The sequence below is a fragment of the Sycon ciliatum genome, chromosome 13, assembly GCF_964019385.1.
Source record: "Sycon ciliatum chromosome 13, ocSycCili1.1, whole genome shotgun sequence".
NCBI classification, from domain to species: domain Eukaryota; kingdom Metazoa; phylum Porifera; class Calcarea; order Leucosolenida; family Sycettidae; genus Sycon; species Sycon ciliatum.
Window position 1 is genome coordinate 1,483,919 of NC_088655.1, and position 17,987 is coordinate 1,501,905.

General features: G+C 46.7%; 1 protein-coding gene across 1 annotated transcript; it reads right to left on the bottom strand.

Annotated features, from left to right (window-relative positions):
* Positions 1-7,928: 7,928 nt before the first annotated feature.
* LOC135830085 (tRNA (uracil-5-)-methyltransferase homolog A-like) lies at positions 7,929-14,174 on the bottom strand. Its single transcript, XM_065342473.1, has 4 exons — positions 14,151-14,174; positions 12,838-12,944; positions 11,098-11,229; positions 7,929-8,791 (listed from the first exon to the last, which is right to left on the bottom strand). Exons 1-4 carry the CDS (start codon positions 14,157-14,159, stop codon positions 8,707-8,709), a joined length of 333 nt encoding a protein of 110 aa, XP_065198545.1. The 5' UTR covers positions 14,160-14,174; the 3' UTR covers positions 7,929-8,706.
* Positions 14,175-17,987: the final 3,813 nt, after the last annotated feature.

Here is a 17,987-nt window from a genome sequence, read left to right on the forward strand (position 1 = left end):
TTTTATGTGACGGCGTTCCACTGATGACAGTCACAAGAAAACGTTATGGAACTTGACTTTCTTCATTTTTTTGCTGTTGTTATGAGTGCACAATTTATCTTATTTATATTGGTATGCTTAATTAATGTACATGTACATGGATATGAATGTGTTTGCTAGAGCGGTAGTGAATGGCATACAGTAGTACCGCATTTACCATGTGTTACTGAGTACAAGTACAATCAATGACATGTACACGCACACAAACATAGTTCCTCCACAACAACTGTAGAATGTACTGCTGTAAAAGCTGGCCAGGTACACCATGTACACAGTTTGATCAGGCTGGTGTGACATTTGACACCTCTGAGTAGCATGCATGCAGTGTAACAAGGTGTAAGGCCCAGTAAGGGTTAGCTGATATCTGCAAACACAACCTGTGATCTACACCTAAACACACTCACTGACTCAGTTGCTGAAGTGAAGGGATCTAGCACCGTACACCATGGTACACGGCGTAGTAGATTGTACGCTCATGACTCAGCGCAGCCCAAGACATTTTGTCGTACAGGGCGAACATCCATATTTGGATGTGCTCCGCGTGTGCTCCGATCCGCGTAGCTCGGGACCATGAGACACTTGGCCGTGGCACAGACTGGTGTCAGAGCAATTTCGACCTCAATTTTTGTAAGTCAAGGAGCTTTTTGGTCGAAGTCAATAATGAAGGGTTCATGGAGAAAGGTTGTTGTAGAGCGACTAGGCCTTACCCGATCTACGAGCTGCATTTCTTGACTGTATCGTGAGAACATTGTCATTCAAGGCTTTGAACTAGCCACGCTTATCATGAATTCCTGTTGAAGAGCAGCTTGGTTTCTTGTTTGTTTTTTTACGACTTCTGGGCTGTGGCCTTGCATTTTGAAGAGCTCTGCATGCAAGGGTAAGAAGCGCCACAAGCTTCGGGCGCAGTGTATGGATGCAAGTCGAGCGGCAGAATTTTTCTATCTCTACTGTCAAGAGGAAGGGGAACTGAAAACTGGGTCTGGAGAAGTTCACTCGAGGAGCAGCACATACGTACATCAGTGCCTTTCCAAGGCCAGTGACCCCAAGTAAAATTGATACTGAATTGTGTCAGCACCTGATGGTGGTATGACCTATTCCTAAATTAGCCTACTTTGCCTGTTAGTGAACAGTGGAGCAGAACACTACCAATTCTGTCACAAGCCGTGGCAAGATATGGGATCGTACCGTTGTGCTGAAGGTGTGCGAGCTGGGCTGCAAGGCGGTTGCTGCAGTAGATCGCGATGCGGTTGCTGCAGTAGATCGCGATGCGGCCCAAGTGAATGCATGATTCACTGTCTGGATACCATGTTATTGGATATGACTGCGCTGTTAGACATATTATTCTGACCTGACAAGTACTGGGTGAAAATGAGGAGGCACCGACGTGCGGATACTGCGGTGATGAGTTTACACTGACCAATCGGCGTCATCGCTGTCGTCTGTGCGGCGACATATTTCACGGTGGGGAGTGCGCGCAGAAGGCGGGCCAATTTGAGGTGTGGGTGTGCACGTTCTGCTTCAAGTACCACACCATCTACAAGGGCCCCATGCAGAGCGGTGAGTAGCGATTGCCGTGCATTCCCTTGCAGTGTTGTGCCCGATCGATCCCCCAGCTGCACAGCAGGAGGGATGCTACCATGTACCAGCCGTCAGTAATCATAGGAGCATAATGTTATGTGAGGATAAAAGTATCGTAAAAAAGAGAGTAAATTATCGTGTCCGTTTCCGAAAGGAACTCACGATGGCCGCTAACACCAGCTAAACCCTAGTACGGTAAAGTGCCACGAGAACACCCCACGACCGCCACCCTTTCGTGGCCGTGTTTCGGAGGCAGGGTCCTGTCTGGAGGCCGTCATGCAACACACACCCTGCATACACAACACATGCTGTGCAGTCAATCCATACTCCGTTTACCTTCGAGCACCCAGTCTCGCAAAAAGAGCCTTGATTTTACAGCCCAGGCTACTTAGGAAAGGGAAATCGTATGGCAGACCAAACTTAGTTTGTACGGTGTGAGAGCCTAAGGGGGTGATTATATGTGCAGCTCCAGCCCGGGCTGGTCGACAGGTGGGCCAGCCCGCCTGCAACGGGATCTCGGGGTTGTACACAAATCCACACAAAACCTGTGGTGCGTTTACATGGCAAGCGGGCTGGCCCGGCGAGGCGGGATCCCGCCTCGAGGTACCCGGGATCCCGGCTAGGCGGGCCAGAAAAAGCACATATAAACAGACCAGCCCGGGCCAGAGTTGTATTATTATGGTGTCGACACTGCGTTCATACTACAAAATAGGTACTTTTACCTTTTGAGGGAAGTTATAAAGAGGATTCCCGAAATTGGCTTGAAAATCTTTGAAGCTTTTGTACAGTAACAAGAAGGACGTGCAGTGAGCACTGTTTATTTGTCGACATGCATGATTTACATTAAAATGGAAAGGAAATACTTGCAAAATACTTTGAAATGGACAGCTAAAAAATGTGAAAAAGAGGAAAAAGAAACGAGGTGATACAACACACCAAACATGTGCCACAGCGCGAAAAGAAATCAGCAGAAGAATGTATTGTGTGAGAAAAAAAGTTTTTAGCCAATTTAGGTTGATAACCTGAGTATGGCTTGCAGCCCTGCGTTTCAGTCCGGGGCAGCACACATATATAGTCGTAGTGTGTTTGCTGCATACTCACAACGGGCTGGCGTGTGCTCAACGCATATAAACTCACTGCGGGCTGGCGACCAGCCCGGCCTTGCACATGTAAACACCCTTGGCGGGCTGGCCCGCTCGCTCCAGCCCGGGCTGGAGTTGCACATATAATAGGCCCCTAAGTGTACAAAGGTCACAATTGGCATGCTCTTGTGTGTAGCTCGCATCTGTTCAAAGGTAAAATTGAGTACGGATTGGATGCACAATGTACAATGTGTGAACACGGTGTGTGCTGTATGACCTCCAGACAGGACACCACCTCCACAGTACGAGCACGAAAGGACGAGGTGGTGGGGTGCTCTTGCGCTACTTTATGATGCTGCTCTCTGCATGAAAATACCAGGTCCCATGAGTGACCTGGTCACTTACCAACGACATTCCAACTGCACCCCGGTTTACTTGATCGCGACTATGACGGTGTGCTGTCGCCGCTGTGCATGCGTATGTGCCTGTGTATGTGTGTTCATGCATGTGTGTGCGTGTTTGCGTATATGTGTGTGTGCGCGCATGCATGGAACATGTGTTGTCTGTGTGTCTATCTGCACAGGTTGTGTTATGACATAGTACACTAAGGATCTGGAGAGGAACCACCAGAGACACTTCTGGCTCTCCAGTGACGGCCGAGAGCTCATCTGGAAGGAAGTGGAGTCGCGCTCCCGTCTAAGCAACATAACAGGTATGTGCCTATGTGGCGTTGTACATGCTGCTGGTAATATGAATCCGGCCTCTGTGTAGTGAGGGCCTGGGGTGAGTACTGCTTCTGCTGTTGCTGCTGCTACTGCTGCTGGTAGCCATACACTGCTTAGTGGCTGCTGCTGCTGCTAGAAAGTGCTGCTCTCTGCTCTTTGTTGCTGTTGCTGCATACCACCGCCGTGCATGCTGGTGACTTTCCTGAATAGCAGGCTCACGTTCTCCTGACCATGGATCCAAAGATCAGTGTTCACAGGCAATGATTCACGGGAATTGGGATACAGGGGTATGATGCCGTACACATGTATTGGTCCCAATCATGTAGCGGAGTACAGTGGTGCTGCAATTGGTGCACGAGTATGTAATGCGCCCTGTAGAGCACTCTCTGACATTTTTTTCCAGTTTTGAATCTCATGATATTCGTGTGATATGTGTGTGCAAATTTAAAATTTAAAGAAAAATGAAAAATAGCGATTCATTGGCCAGAAAAGCCACTTCAACCAGCCGTATGGTGTAGACCAGGCTAAATTAGTGGTGGTCAATTCATCAGCCTTGCAAGCTGTTGAATGGTGTAATCCCAGCACAAGTTGCTATGTCAATCATAGCGTGTTCGCTATCCGGCATCGCTTCGGCGATGGGCAGGTGTGTGTGTGTGTGTGTGTGTGTGTGTGTGTGTGTGTGTGCCAGCTAGTTCGGTTGGTCGGTACACTTATGCCAGATAGTGTTGGGTCTGTTGCCAACGGGCTCGGCTGCTTGAAGGTGTATTGTTGTACCTGCCACCTTTGTTGGTTGCAGGGTTCATATACTTTCTATTTGAAGTATACATACCTGTTAACCATGGGCTGCTTCTGGCTAGATTAACTCTTGTGTAATCAATGGTGCTAGTGAAGCTTATGTCAGATCCACGCACACTAGTAGCAAGTATTACCTTCACTGGGGGCAAGGGTAACTGCAGTTGGATCCCGGGACGGATACCCTGATGCCGTCAATCCTTTTTCTGCACTTTGTCCTCACCCACTTACTGAGGTGTGGTGAGCCCATAAGTGGGATCATTTTCAAGTCCACTCAGAGTTTTGGGGATTTCAGGGGGTGTAGGCCGTTGGGCGGTTCGATATCCGATTGAGTCATTTTTCCAAGATTCCTTTTGAGTCTCTCTCCCCTCTCCTGGGGAGACCCACGTGACCAGTTTTGGCAGTGAGCAACAAGTGTGTGTGTGTGTGTGTGAGTGTGTGTGTCCCATATGATGCAGTGGTATGTGCAGTCGATTTCCAATCGAGAGGTTGCGGATTCAATTCCCGACGATTATGGTCGCACACGTCTTTCTTCCCTTTCTCATTCTCCTAGCTCTTCTTTTATTCTCCTGGGTGGTTACCAACAGCCAGTGTATGCCGGAGTATGTGGTGTGGCGTGTGTGTGTAAAAAATATATATAAATGGAAAAAAATGAAAAATAGGGATTCACTGGCCAGGAAAAGCCACTTCAATCAGCTGTGTGGTGGATACCAGGCTAAAAATTAGTGGCGGTCAATTCATCAGCCTTGCAAGCTGTTGAATGGTGTAATCCCAGCACAAGTTGCTATGTTATTATATAACCCAATACTAGTTCAAAACTAGTATTAGATAAACCTTGTTATAGCTCACGCATATTGGTAGATTGACAGCATGAAACAAGGTGGAGGACACTGTGTTCGGAAACAGTGACCTTACTACAACCTTCCGCGGTTGGCAGAGCCCCGGTCACTGCGGTTGTAGTAAGGTCACTGTTTCGGAACACAGTGTCCTCCACCTTGTTTCATGCTGTCAATCTACCAATAAGTTGCAATATCTAACATAGCTGTTCGCTATCATCGCTTCCGCGATGGGCATGTGTGAGGTCTGAGGTGTGTGTGTGTGTGTGTGTGTGTGTGTGTGTGTGTGTGTGTGTGTGTGTGTGTGTGTGTGTGTGTTTGACTTTAACATAGTGGTGAAACGAGTATTCGAATATTCGTTCGGTTTGTCACGTTCGAGTATTCGTAACGTCACTTCGAATGCACTGCATGTACATGCATGCACGCCGAACACAGTAGAGTGCAGTGCGTATAGCCTGCCCTGTGATTTCGTACTGCATGCGCAGATGTATGCGCATACTGGACTGCCAATGTTGCACATAACATGTATGAACTTTGAAGTAGCCTTATGTGGCAGTACGTTTTATGTGGCACTACCGTTTGTCATGCCTAATAAAGTGTAATAATACTAGTGGCAATATCCAATCAAATGACAGAGAGGAGAGCATGACTTGTGATGTCACCTGTGTTGCCAAAGGAATATTCGTTTGCTCGTTAAGCCAAAGAAGCTTCGGCTACTGGGTTTTGATATTCGTTTCACCACTAGACTGTGTGTGTGTGTGTGCTTGTGTGTGCATGTGTATGAGTGTGTACATGTGTGTGTACATGCGCACGTGTGTGTTTGTGTGTGTGCGTGTACGCACGCGTGCAGGTTCTACTGTTCATAACCTCCGCTTGGCTGACGTAACGCGGATACACGCCAGTGGTCCACCAAGACTGGAAAGTGAGTAGCACAAGTAGGGAGTGGCTCATAGTTGTGTCCTTTGCACTATGACATGAATGTAACGAAGATGAAGTCATGGTGCAAGTTCGGTCTTCCATCTCCTTTCCCCTTTGTGCTTCCAAGTCTTCATCATAATTACGACATGATTGTGTCATCGTGTTGTGGATTCGGTGTGCGGTATGTACGGCTAACCAGCAGGTTACGGCCACTGTTATGCGTTTCAAGTCATCACCGGCGAACGAGCATTTGTGCTGGAAGCTGCCAACGTCAAGGATTATAACATGTAAGTGCTTGGCGCGTGCATGCGTACGCCGAGGAAATCTGCCACCAATTGAGTGCCATGCAACTGTTATTGTAATTCTGCAGGGTATGTACTAGTAACAGCCGCAGCTAGTCAAGTCTGACCTGCAGCAACCGATCAGCATTGTGCCCCCCTCCCAAGTGCAGTCGGACGGACCGCAGTGTTTCCAGCACTGGTGCATGGTAGCTTATCCACGGTGTTGATTTCGCTTGCTGCAGTCCTGCCTCTTGGTACTTGCACCTCCAGCCGCGTAGTGAATGTCAGCGGACGTGTGCTAATACAGTCGACCTACCCTTATAACGATATTTCCGTCAGACCAAGAAATATTTTTATAAGGGTAATATTGTTATAGGGGTAACTGGTTCATTTCATACACTTACGTCATAATGCATGGATTTCGTTCAAATTTTTACACTCTTCATAGCATAAAAACTGACGTACATGCACATTATGTACACAGTAAGGTGCCCACTGGTGCCCCCATTGCATTTCGTTATGTCCCAGCGACTTATCAAGTGAAGTTTGCAAAGCTTGCCCTACGTGGATAGTGGTCTCCCTGCTAGATATTGTTATAAAATGGAAAATGTCGATTGGTCAGCCCGTTTTATATCGTTATAGGGGTAATATCGTTATAGCAATATTGTTATAGAGGTAAGACAATGTATACACGAGTCAATGGATTGATTTGGTTTGGCAAAAAATATCGTTATAAGGGTAATATCGTTATAGAGGTTATCGTTATAAGGGTAGATCGACTGTATGGGCTTGCTGGTATTTCCTTATTGGAATGCAAAGCTACTTCAAAGGTTGGCGATGCTTGACATCTGCAAGGGAACAGGGCAACATAATTTGTCTATTGTTTCTATTGCTGTAGTGAGTTTGACTGTGCTTACAGTCTAGTGGTGGTGCATCAGTATAGAGTCAGTGGTTAGCGTACTAGTAGTTGATCATAAGCTTCCGACCATGCAATTGTGAGACATCTGTACAGATATTTTTTATTGCGGCATTTTTCCTGACACCTTGTATACATGCTGCAGCTGGACGGAAGGACTCGAGTGTGCTGTGTACGTCAGCCAAGCGCACCGAAACCTTCAGGGACGGCAGCTGGAAGATCGTGCAAGACGACACGCCAAGCGCTTGCGTGACAACCATCGGCAGATGATAGCGGATCGAGTGCAAGCGCGCCAAAAAGGAATGAAGAAGTCTGGCTAGATACTAGATAGCATAGCCGAACATGGTCAGGACCTTGTCACAGGTGTGTTTTGAAGGATTTCGGTCTTCCCAATGTGAGGAACCGCTATTCGGTCTTGTATGAATTAGGGTGTAGGAAACGTTCCTGGCGAGTCAATCGACTCGGTTTTCATTCAATACAAGTTGATAGTAGAGAATCCTATGGCTTGATACACACCAGTGGCAACAGCAGTGTCTTTCTTGACTCTTGAGATGTACCGGTCACATGCTCATGCTCCTCTGCATAAAAATGAGCTTGTAAATTAAAATTGGACAGAGTTTACGAAGTATTAGGGAGTTTGCGCTGTTGCAATGCTTCGAATTGATTTCTTGGACCCATCACAGTAACAGCATTGTTAGCATTTCAAAGTAAATTCATAGTCCGTTCCCCTGGCATATTCAGCTGGGTCGTGGTCGTGGTAGTCTTAGGGAAGTGGGTTTGATTACTTCACCATATTGCACTAGACTTTGCTGAACAATGGTGATAAAATAATAATTTAATGGTAATTGGCCTATATCTTTTCAGTAAAATGCATTTGCTGGTTAAGTTTGTATTCATTGCAACCACAATTTTAGTTGTAATATTTTGCCCTTGATACCAAGTCCAAGCATTAAGGCCGTGATCGTTTGATTCTGAAGGATCCGACGGATCTGAGATATGGATCTGGATCGAGTCATCAACCACCTCCAGATCACAACCTGCTCTTCATGGTAAAAGCCATAGTAGCATGGATTAGATTGGGGGTTTCTCCGGCCACCAGGGTGTTTTGTGGATCAGGATGTGCTAAAAAAGAAGAAGCTTACTACTCCTTGATTGTGATTGATAACACTTGGGTTGGATTTAAATTCAGGCCAATGAAAAAAGCACAATAAATATCAGAGAGCTGTACGATCCACAATGTGATGTGGGTTGTGTGACAAAATAATTCAGTTTTGTCACATCAGAGCCGGTACGCTCCAAGGGGATTCACAGTACGCGCAAAGGGGAGAACAGGAGCAGCTCCGGGGCTGCCTTAGGACGTAATCCTGACCACCATTGAATGCACATTTTAGAATGGCTGCTGAAACACCATCTTGTTTAGCACATGAGTCATGACCTTGACGGTCAGCTGCTCAACAGCACTACCTCTGCAGCATGCTCAAGCAGTGCAACAATCGTCCAGTCAGAGCTGCTCCAATGGTGCACAGAAGCGCGGTTGCCTTACTCTGCCTGAGCTGCAGCTTGGTTTGGCTGTTGTGTTGTGTCGGCTGCCGTTGGCTCCCCCACAGACTTGAAGTCGGCGAGTCTGAAGCAAGTATACGGGTATAGAAATGTTACAGTTGCAGTGAACAACATCGTGACTAGTGGAGGCAGTTTTTGATTGATCTGGCCCATACTGGCATAGTGTTTCCTGTATGATATGGAGGGTACTAGTACACACGACCTCCTCAGCAGCAAACACGTGTTGGTGGCCAGCAACTGGGTCCGGCCAGGGCTTGACGAAGCGGATTGATTCCGCTGGGCTTGCAAACTGCAGAACTGACTACTGTCCACTGGTTCTTACATAGCAAGAAGAGCAGCGTGGCAAGGGAATAGGGGTTATGCAAAATTGCAAAAGAGACCATGGTGGACAGCCTGCGGATTCGCGCTACGTATACAGCATGAATCAGATGAGCCAGTGCTGCAGCTTTCACACTGCACACAAAACGGTTCAGCTGATGGTGTAGGCAAATAGCCTCTACACTGAGGCCAAGCATAGCTGAAGGAAAGTTGTCTGCGGTGGACGGAAGTGCAAGAATGCAGATCTACCGACTTCGGCAGGTCCTTGATTCGCAGTCTGTATATCCTATGTCTTTGCCATTTTGTTGAAACAGCTCAGCTTTTGGCTACCCGTACACTAAAATCCCACAGCTCTATCGCTTTCTGACTTCTACTAGCCTACTTTGAAGTACTAGAAACAAATGAACACCTACATGTACGTTGAAAGGTGAAGACATCTACCCGTATTAGGAATGTAACAAACATTCAAATACCGTATTTCCCGAATGTAAGTCGCACATTTTTACACTGAACTTCAAGGGCAAAGAAGACTTACAATTTAGTAGGGGTCAAACGGGTGTTCCGGGTACCCGGGTACCCGCCCGTTAATCTCAGGTACCGTTAGTAAAAGGGTACCCGTTTGTAAAAAAAAAGAAAAAAAAGGTTGGATTTCGATGATCCTATCGTATGCCAAGACTCAAAATAGGAGTGCGGATACTCTTTTCCTTTTCCTGTGCATTCCCGCTTTCGACTTTGTCAGGCAGGAGCAGGCTGAAAGACAGCCGTTCTCTCCACTCTAGTCCAAGTAAAAATCCTCGTACTGGAGGTTTTTGATTGTAATGTGAGAAAATGCAAGACTTGAAACCGAGTCGTTCGAGGTGGCAGCTCAGTTACTAGAAAGTTACGATGGTTCTCCGACATCGACATCGAACCTGCCACAGTACTTGAAAATGAACTAGTGTCACCAGGCTGAGTGACCAGTCGGAGTGTCACACACGGTGATGTCGGTAGGTGGTAGCTATGATACTCATGGTTGTAGTTTGTTCCTTCAATCGACGAACTCGGTTCAGTTGAAAAGTTGTTCGAAATATTGCATACAAGATTACAGATTTGTAAAGATTCGTTTCACGAGTTCAACGAGCTAGCACTAGCAGCTAGCTGGCCAGCAGCACATCAGCTGTGTCAGGCACCCCAGCTAGCAATGGGTGCAAACATCTTCTGAATGGGAAGAGTACCAGTTCTCTGCGAACATATCAAACAGGATTGGGCGAGATCACGGGAGTTTTGCTAAACTATTCTGTCCTTGCATGGCTTGAATCACATCGATCTGCAGTTGATTTGCGTACATGTATCAAAATACATGTAGCACTTGAACCATGTACGATTGTAACTGCCTGTGAAGTTATGTACATGGGCAAATGTACGGATGACATTCATTTGGAACCTTCATTGCCATAATATTATCATGAGACACGAATAAATAGAATGCGAATCATAATGTGGTATCAAAATACAACCTGAGAATATACAAATTTAAATAATGATTTATGTGATAAATGCACACAAAAATAATATGGCTGCTAAAGGGTACCCGTTAACCCGCCCGTTAAGAAAATTACCCGTTCGTTAGTTAAAGGTACACCCGTTTGACCCCTACAATTTAGTGTGACTTTCTACTTATGTGAATGTATTGAAATAATTTGGCTCAGACCTGAAAATGGGTTGCGACTTATAATAGAGGAAATACAGTATTCAATTATTCGAATTTATTCAATCTAAAAAGTGCTCCCAACATTACTTGAATAGAAAATTCAAATTTGAAGGTTTGAAGATCACTGCATCTGTCGCATGATCGTGCTAAGATATACTCAAACGGCAAACATGACACTCCAAAGTACATGTTAGTGTCATATCACTAGACAAGGACGGAATGGCGCGGCATTGTTGCCACAGCAACCCGAATGGGTTAATGAATCGATGATGATGACATCACTAATAATTAATTAAAACAGCATTGACAGTCATGGGTGACAGCCATGGGTGGCAGTCATGGCCAGTGCAACTCCAGCTTACCTGGGAGATGGTACCCTCTCCTGGAGCATGGCGACCTCACAGTGCGGTGTGTGCGGAAACATGTCCACAGTGACTGCCTTGAGTGGCCTGAAGCCCATTGTATTGATTGCCCTGTTGGGATGTTTGCATAGGCTGTGTACATGGACAAACAGAACAAGCAACGCATTATACACTGCACTGTAAAGTCAACAAATATTCGGATATTCGCAGCATATTAATATTTATTTACAAGAGAGAGATTGGAAGCTTTGTTACAGCTCTGAGTTTCACGTATTACTACGATCATCAGGCAAGTTTGTGTACAAGGCTCTGCCCTACATGGGTATTGAGTAGGGCTGAAACGATTATACCAAATAATCGAGTACTCGTTTGATAACTCTAACGATCGAGCAATCGTTTAGATTACCGATTACGATTATTTTGCTTTTTTTTAATTTGTGTCCAGAAAGTACTGTAAACCCTCGTTTTGTGAAGTTTGAATCAGTTTCCGCTGGGAGTATGCAGTTGCCAGGGGTATGGTTCATGTTCTGAGGTTAAATTGACTTCGAAACTGCCATGTTTCGGAGCTACTCTTTCACTAATGCAGATTTGTTGGTATTATGAAGCCATAGTTTGTGGAAACATAGTAATGTTTGCACAGAATTGCTAACGATCATAATCGATTACTCGATCGTTAAGCTAAAGACTAATCGATACGTGAAAATCCAGGATCGTTTCAGCCCTAGTATTGAGCACTCTTCGGACAGTGAAGCAAACCACTTGACTGCATATTTTTTAACTTGACTTCCATCACACATCAGAAGATGCTTGCATTGTGCAAAGCGAGTAGAGTAAGCATGCAGCACCGCAAGGATACTTTCAGAACTATGGACCGCTGAAGACAGTCACGCCACCCGAGCAGTGAGGGTGATCGGCCTATAGTGCCCCATACTGTACAAGTCATGCAGGCCTCCGCTAATAGACCTTATGCACGTTGCACAGATGTACAGACTTCTGTACTGGGACCGTAGGTGTGTACAGACCCGGTTGAGTGTTCATTGTGTGCTATGCATGCACATTTGACCAATTTTAGCCTCATAATGAATGGCAAACAATCGCTTTTCCAGCTTCTTCACTTTGGTTAGAACTAATGACTAGCTAGATCTTTGTCAGAATTTTTCTTATGAAATGCCTTCAGGGCTCATTTCTTAGTGGAAATAGCAGTAAACACAATAGGGTCCTGCAAATTCAACACCCAACCGGGTCTACGGGATCTATGAGATTGTACGGGATTTCGTGCATCTGTACAACGCTACGTGTATATGGCTTATAAGACTCTTCACGTACGTTCAGGTGTGGAAAAGTTCAAACTGCAAAATGCACTACAAACCACCACTGCGTTTACTGTGCGAACACTCCACACCGATATCAAGAGTACATAAACCTCAAGACAGCAAGAGTGTGCAACTCCAGCTATGGGGTCTGCAAGGGCAGAACTTCACATCACGTGATGAACCCGTACACATGCTTTGCGCCCCGTGTATGACAGATACAGCTTTGGGTTCAACTCTCTTGTGGTCACTTTGCACTGTTTGCCAGCGTAACCGTTTGAACCATGTTTATAATATGCGATGTGAAGTTCTGCTGTGGTAGTACTGTATAGAGGTTGTGCAGGCAGTTGCACACTCTGGGGGGGGGGGGGGGTATGTACTCTTGCCAATATCAATATCATTGTCAACATCAGCATGAGCAAGAACTTACTACAATATGTTGTCCTTAAATTGCTTGAGGTTGCAGGCGACGAAGACAAGACGGTTCAGGGCAGAGGTCTTGCGAATGAGCTGGCACACATCCGGATCTAGATACGTCTGGTTGTGTGCATGTGAACACAAACATACGTGCACACGTATACACACACATGTACACACACATGCACGTACACACACACACACGCACACACGTACACACACATGTGCACACACAGACAAACAAATTAGGATCTGCCCGGTATGTCAACGAATCGTATTGAGTACTCGAGCACTCGTCCGTCAGCTAGGGTTATCGTTAGCGATTGTGCTCGATAAGAGATCGCTAGTGGTATGCGTCTACGCACGATCATTGCATGCCTGGAAAGTGTGTAAGTGCAGACTACTGACACTATTGATACTGTTACTGTACACCACTAGTACCGTACTGGTAATATATGTTGCCGCATAACGCGTAACGCAGGGGGGTGCGGCGTAACGCGCGACCAGGCTAGTGCGACAAATTTTCGTTGAGTTCATAACGCGCGTCCGGCGGGGTGCGGCGATCTTTTCATTGCAGTTTGCACTGCAAAAAAAGGCTGAAAACTGTGAAAGCACGTGTACCGCGTGGTGAAAAGTTCAAAACTGGACGCAGCAGGAAGTCCTGACACTCGAAGGCGCATCATTCAGTGGTTGGCGATCTCAATGGTTTCTTCTTTCCCGAGGTCGTTTTGCACTCTGATAGTTAAAATATACAGTCTTCTATTGATATCGTTGTCGCCCTTTGCCGTCGGGTTTGTAACAGTTGGATAGCAACTGAATTTCTGTGCCTTCAATGTGGATGAAAAGAAAAAGTGATGCGGCAAAAGCAAAAAAAGTGATGCGGCAATAGCAAAAAAGTGATGCGGCAATAGCAAAAAAAGGACTGCGGCAATATAGAAACCTGTGTAACGGCTCCTGTGCGACTTTGCATGTAACGCCCTGCGTGCGGCAAACATGTGCCAATGTAACGCTTCATGGCCTCACTGCGGCAACATATATTGCCAGTACGGTATTAGACACCCTTAGGGGCCATCCGTAATTATCGATCTTTTTCACGAAACGAAAAAGTTTAGTTATGACCCACCCCCACCCACCCACCCCCCTGAAACGAAAAAATTAATTGACTTGGGACTTTGTGCAGAAAATGATCTTGATTGGCTGTTACAACACAGCGAGGCCACATTTTGTGTGATTGTGCAAGTAAGTAACAACGTTAGTTATCATGGTTATGTTTTCTTGGAAGTCTGGTACTACTTCTTGACCATGGAAACATTTATTTTCACCTACCACACACATACGCTGCTGGCACCTCTACGTCTAAACACGGGAATTGTACACTTGCAAATCGTCAGAGTTCCGACATTGACATGATACTGCCAAAACAAGTCGACTTCGGAGCGGAAACAAAAGCCATAGCTATCACAGACTTCAGTGGTCGTGCCTCGCTCGCAAATGAGAGCAGCATCGCCCCAGAATCTCAGTCTGAAAGCTCCCTAAGGTCGCACGCACGTCGCGCTGCGCTGCCGTCAATCAGGTACGTAGAAAGTCGATGGCCTAATTTTCCGTCTCTGGAAGACTGTCGACACGGGGATCACTCTCCATGGCTTCCCCACCACAAGCACGATCAGATTCTTCCAGGTACATTACGACGACATCGTCTTCAGCGGCTGGCGCTCCCCATATTTGCGTGAGAATTTACTTGGCGTGCGCCCCGCTCCGTAATTTGAAATTCTCTTGCATCGGCGGCTGGAACGAAGTATTTATCTATCTGTCGTCGGTCCCAGAGTGAATGATCATGATGACTGCTAGGTCCTCGTCGGAGAAGTCATCCGAGGACGAAAGGAACCCACTGCACCGAGTACAGAGAGGTATCACTGCATCCATGCAGCACTTGCTTGGCCGCGCGACGTGGACTAGAGTCTACTGTCGATCTACTTCGATGTACACAATGATTATGTATGCATGGATCAATGCATGCAGTGAGCGTTGATTTTTCCGCTTTCGATGTTTTTTCAAAACGAAACCGGTCGCTACCCACCCATGGCCCACCCATAAACGAAACTTTTTCGTTTCGTGAAAAAGATCGATAATTACGGATGGCCCCTTCACGGCTGTTCATATGATCACGTCAGCGGACATCTAAGATGGCGTCGGCTTTGAGCATGAGTAATTCGAAAATTCTGCCCGAGATACGCATTTTCCTAAACTTATCGTAACAATCGATGGTATCTTGGGCTTCCTTCGAGGCTGTTGACCAGTAACTCGCGTTTTTCCAGAAGAGGAAGGACAGAGCAGTCGTTTGCCACCTCACTCGACGACGAGCGTCGTTTTGGTCCGGATCGTCGAAGAGAAATATAAAAAAATTATCGTCGTAGCTATTGTTGTATATTTTAGTGTAGCCGTTGTTCCTGCTCCTACAGAAGCGTCCCTGGAGTTTTCTCCTGCTTTCGGTGAGTTTTCCTGGTTGGCCCAAGGCTTCGACCATCCGATAAACATAAATTCGTGAGCGGAAGTTCGTACATTTTTTTGGAAGTTCGTCGAGATGTTTATGCACTTTGTGTGATTTTCAGGTGTCCATGGATGGTCATCAGGAAATCCTGGCATCAGTATGTCGGGTCGGTGGCCTGAAATTTGCTGATTTGCCACGCAGCACAAAATACGTTGCTTCTGAGCATAAAAGTGGCCTGAAGGGCATGTGTGTGGATATTGCTGAGGACTTGCCAGAGGTGCATCCAGCATATATATGTAGAGCGTGCATGACAGCTGCATGCAATGTAGCAAGTGGTGGCAAATTCTGTGGCGGAGGTTGTGGGGAAAGCGTTGCCTGGACGCCTCACACAGGTACGCAGTGTGCCATATGCATTAAATACGGGAAGAGATCCATGGGTGGCAGGCCCCCTAAGCGGAAGCCTGGCCGTGAATGTAGTGGCGTCTTCCTTAAGAGTAAGAAACCTTCGCCAACAAGTTCTATTGCCATGACACCGAATACACAAAGTGCAACACCTACTATCACCATAACCACTGCTGCTGCTGCTGCTGCTACTACCACAACTGCACAGCGTTCAGCAACAACCACCACCGTCCTTCGACCAAAAACACCGCCGCTCACCCAGTCCCTCACGCCGGGCGCAACCGTTGCCCAAATCCTTGGTGCCTCACCATCTAAGCTACAAGGGGATGTTGCAGACAGATTGGTGGGGCACCTAGTGAAGGCTAGAGAACATCATGGGTCGCTCGAAGTTCGTGCTACTGCCCATGGGAGGCCACATGTATACAGAAAAATACCGGTGGGAGAGGTATCTTCGTCGAATGCGAGCGACCGCACAAAACGAAGGAGGGCATCTGAATTGCATGCCATAAGTAAGTACATGCGCACTTATTTTGCCAATACCGTCGTGCACGGTATTAACCATGAAATGATGCACAGTATTATCGGTACTAGTAGTTCATATACCGGTATTCATTTTTGCCAAGACCGTCGTGCACGGTATCAAGTTCAACCATGAAATCATGCACAGTATTACTAGTCGCTATGCGAGGCAACAACAGACGTTACGTTTCGAGCATGCACACCAACTCAATAATGCCTTCCAACTGTGTGTGCGCATGCAGGTGAGACCATTTGTGTCGGCGCATCTGGGAGAGAGGCACAGGCTGCAGCAAATCTTGCAGCTATGCCCAAGGCACAGCAAACAGATCTGCTGCAAACAGCTGGTGTAGAGCCGTTGTCTCCACCACCTGGCCTGGCATTGGCAATTAAAGCCGACTTGAAATTGCCCTGGAATCAGCTACGCAAGCTGAAATCCATTTTGTCATCGTCCTGTGGATTTAAGCTGGAGTGCGAGAAGTCTCTTCGGTCCACATTGTCCAGTGTCTTGCCAGAATACGTGGCATCCACAGTGAAGATGATTCAACACAAGACCGGTGCCATAGAAGACACCACCATTGTATACCTCCCCGATCTTCTCGCCACGGTCAAGCAGTACCTGCAGTTGTACGAAACCAACAACATGCTGACCTGGCACGGCAATGCCATACCACCGGACAAGATCTACGTGAAGATCGGAGGAGATCACGGAGGAGGCTCCTTCAAATTCGTGATGCAGGTAATCTGTCAAGCACTATTATCCACATCAAGCAATTACTCCAAGAATTTCAACAATCTAATATGATGAGATTGAAGGCAAATTATGCTGTATGTACAGCAGTCTTCCTATGAAACAAATCACAAGCAATGCAGCACACTCAGACACTGTCGGTATGCAATGTGTTCTGCGTGATGCTTTGGACAGATTGCCAACGTTCAACACCCAAATTCACTTGACCACACCATTCCGCTGTGCATCTTCCAAGCCAAGGACACTCCGGCAAATTTGGAGACTGCTCTAGGTAAGACAGAGTCTGAAAAAAGCAAGATAAGCATTTTCATCACCTCGGTGCCACACACTGACGACTTGAAAATGTAATGCATGGAGTTATTTAAAATATAAAATAAGCACCAATAGCAAAAATACGTTGTACTTCTTATTGTTCTACATGTATTAGGTATCTACCGAGAACAAATTCAGAGTGTCGCGGAGAGTGCTCAGTGGAACGGCAAGAAATTCGTCATCTTTTTGTTCGGGGACTATGAGTTTGAAACCACCAACTACGGACTGTCGGGCTCAAGTGGAGTGCGGCCCTGCTTGCACTGCCACTGTCCGAAGAAGATGATGGATGTACCACCTGCTGAAGTGTCAGACGAGGACAAACAGCCACGTACCTTGCAGACCCTCAAGGACGATCTTAGCGCTTTCGTTGCTGCTGGCTCGCGGCTGTCGCTCGCCAAAACGTACAACAACGTTATCCGGGCCCCAATTCTGCCCGTAGAGATCAGCCATGCCATTCTGCCAGTGTTGCATCTAGACTTGGGGATCTATTCCTGGATCTACGAGGCAATGCTGGCAGAGGTGCGCCAGCTTGATAAGAGCTTGATTAGCAAAACGCCAGCTTCAACTACCGACAGCACGCAGTTCACAGCATTGGTCGCGCTGCATGCCAAGCTGCAGCAGTGCACAGTCGAAGCAGAAGCAGCCGTACAGAAGGCCACAACCATTGAAGGCCAGCTCAGCTATGTGGCTCTGC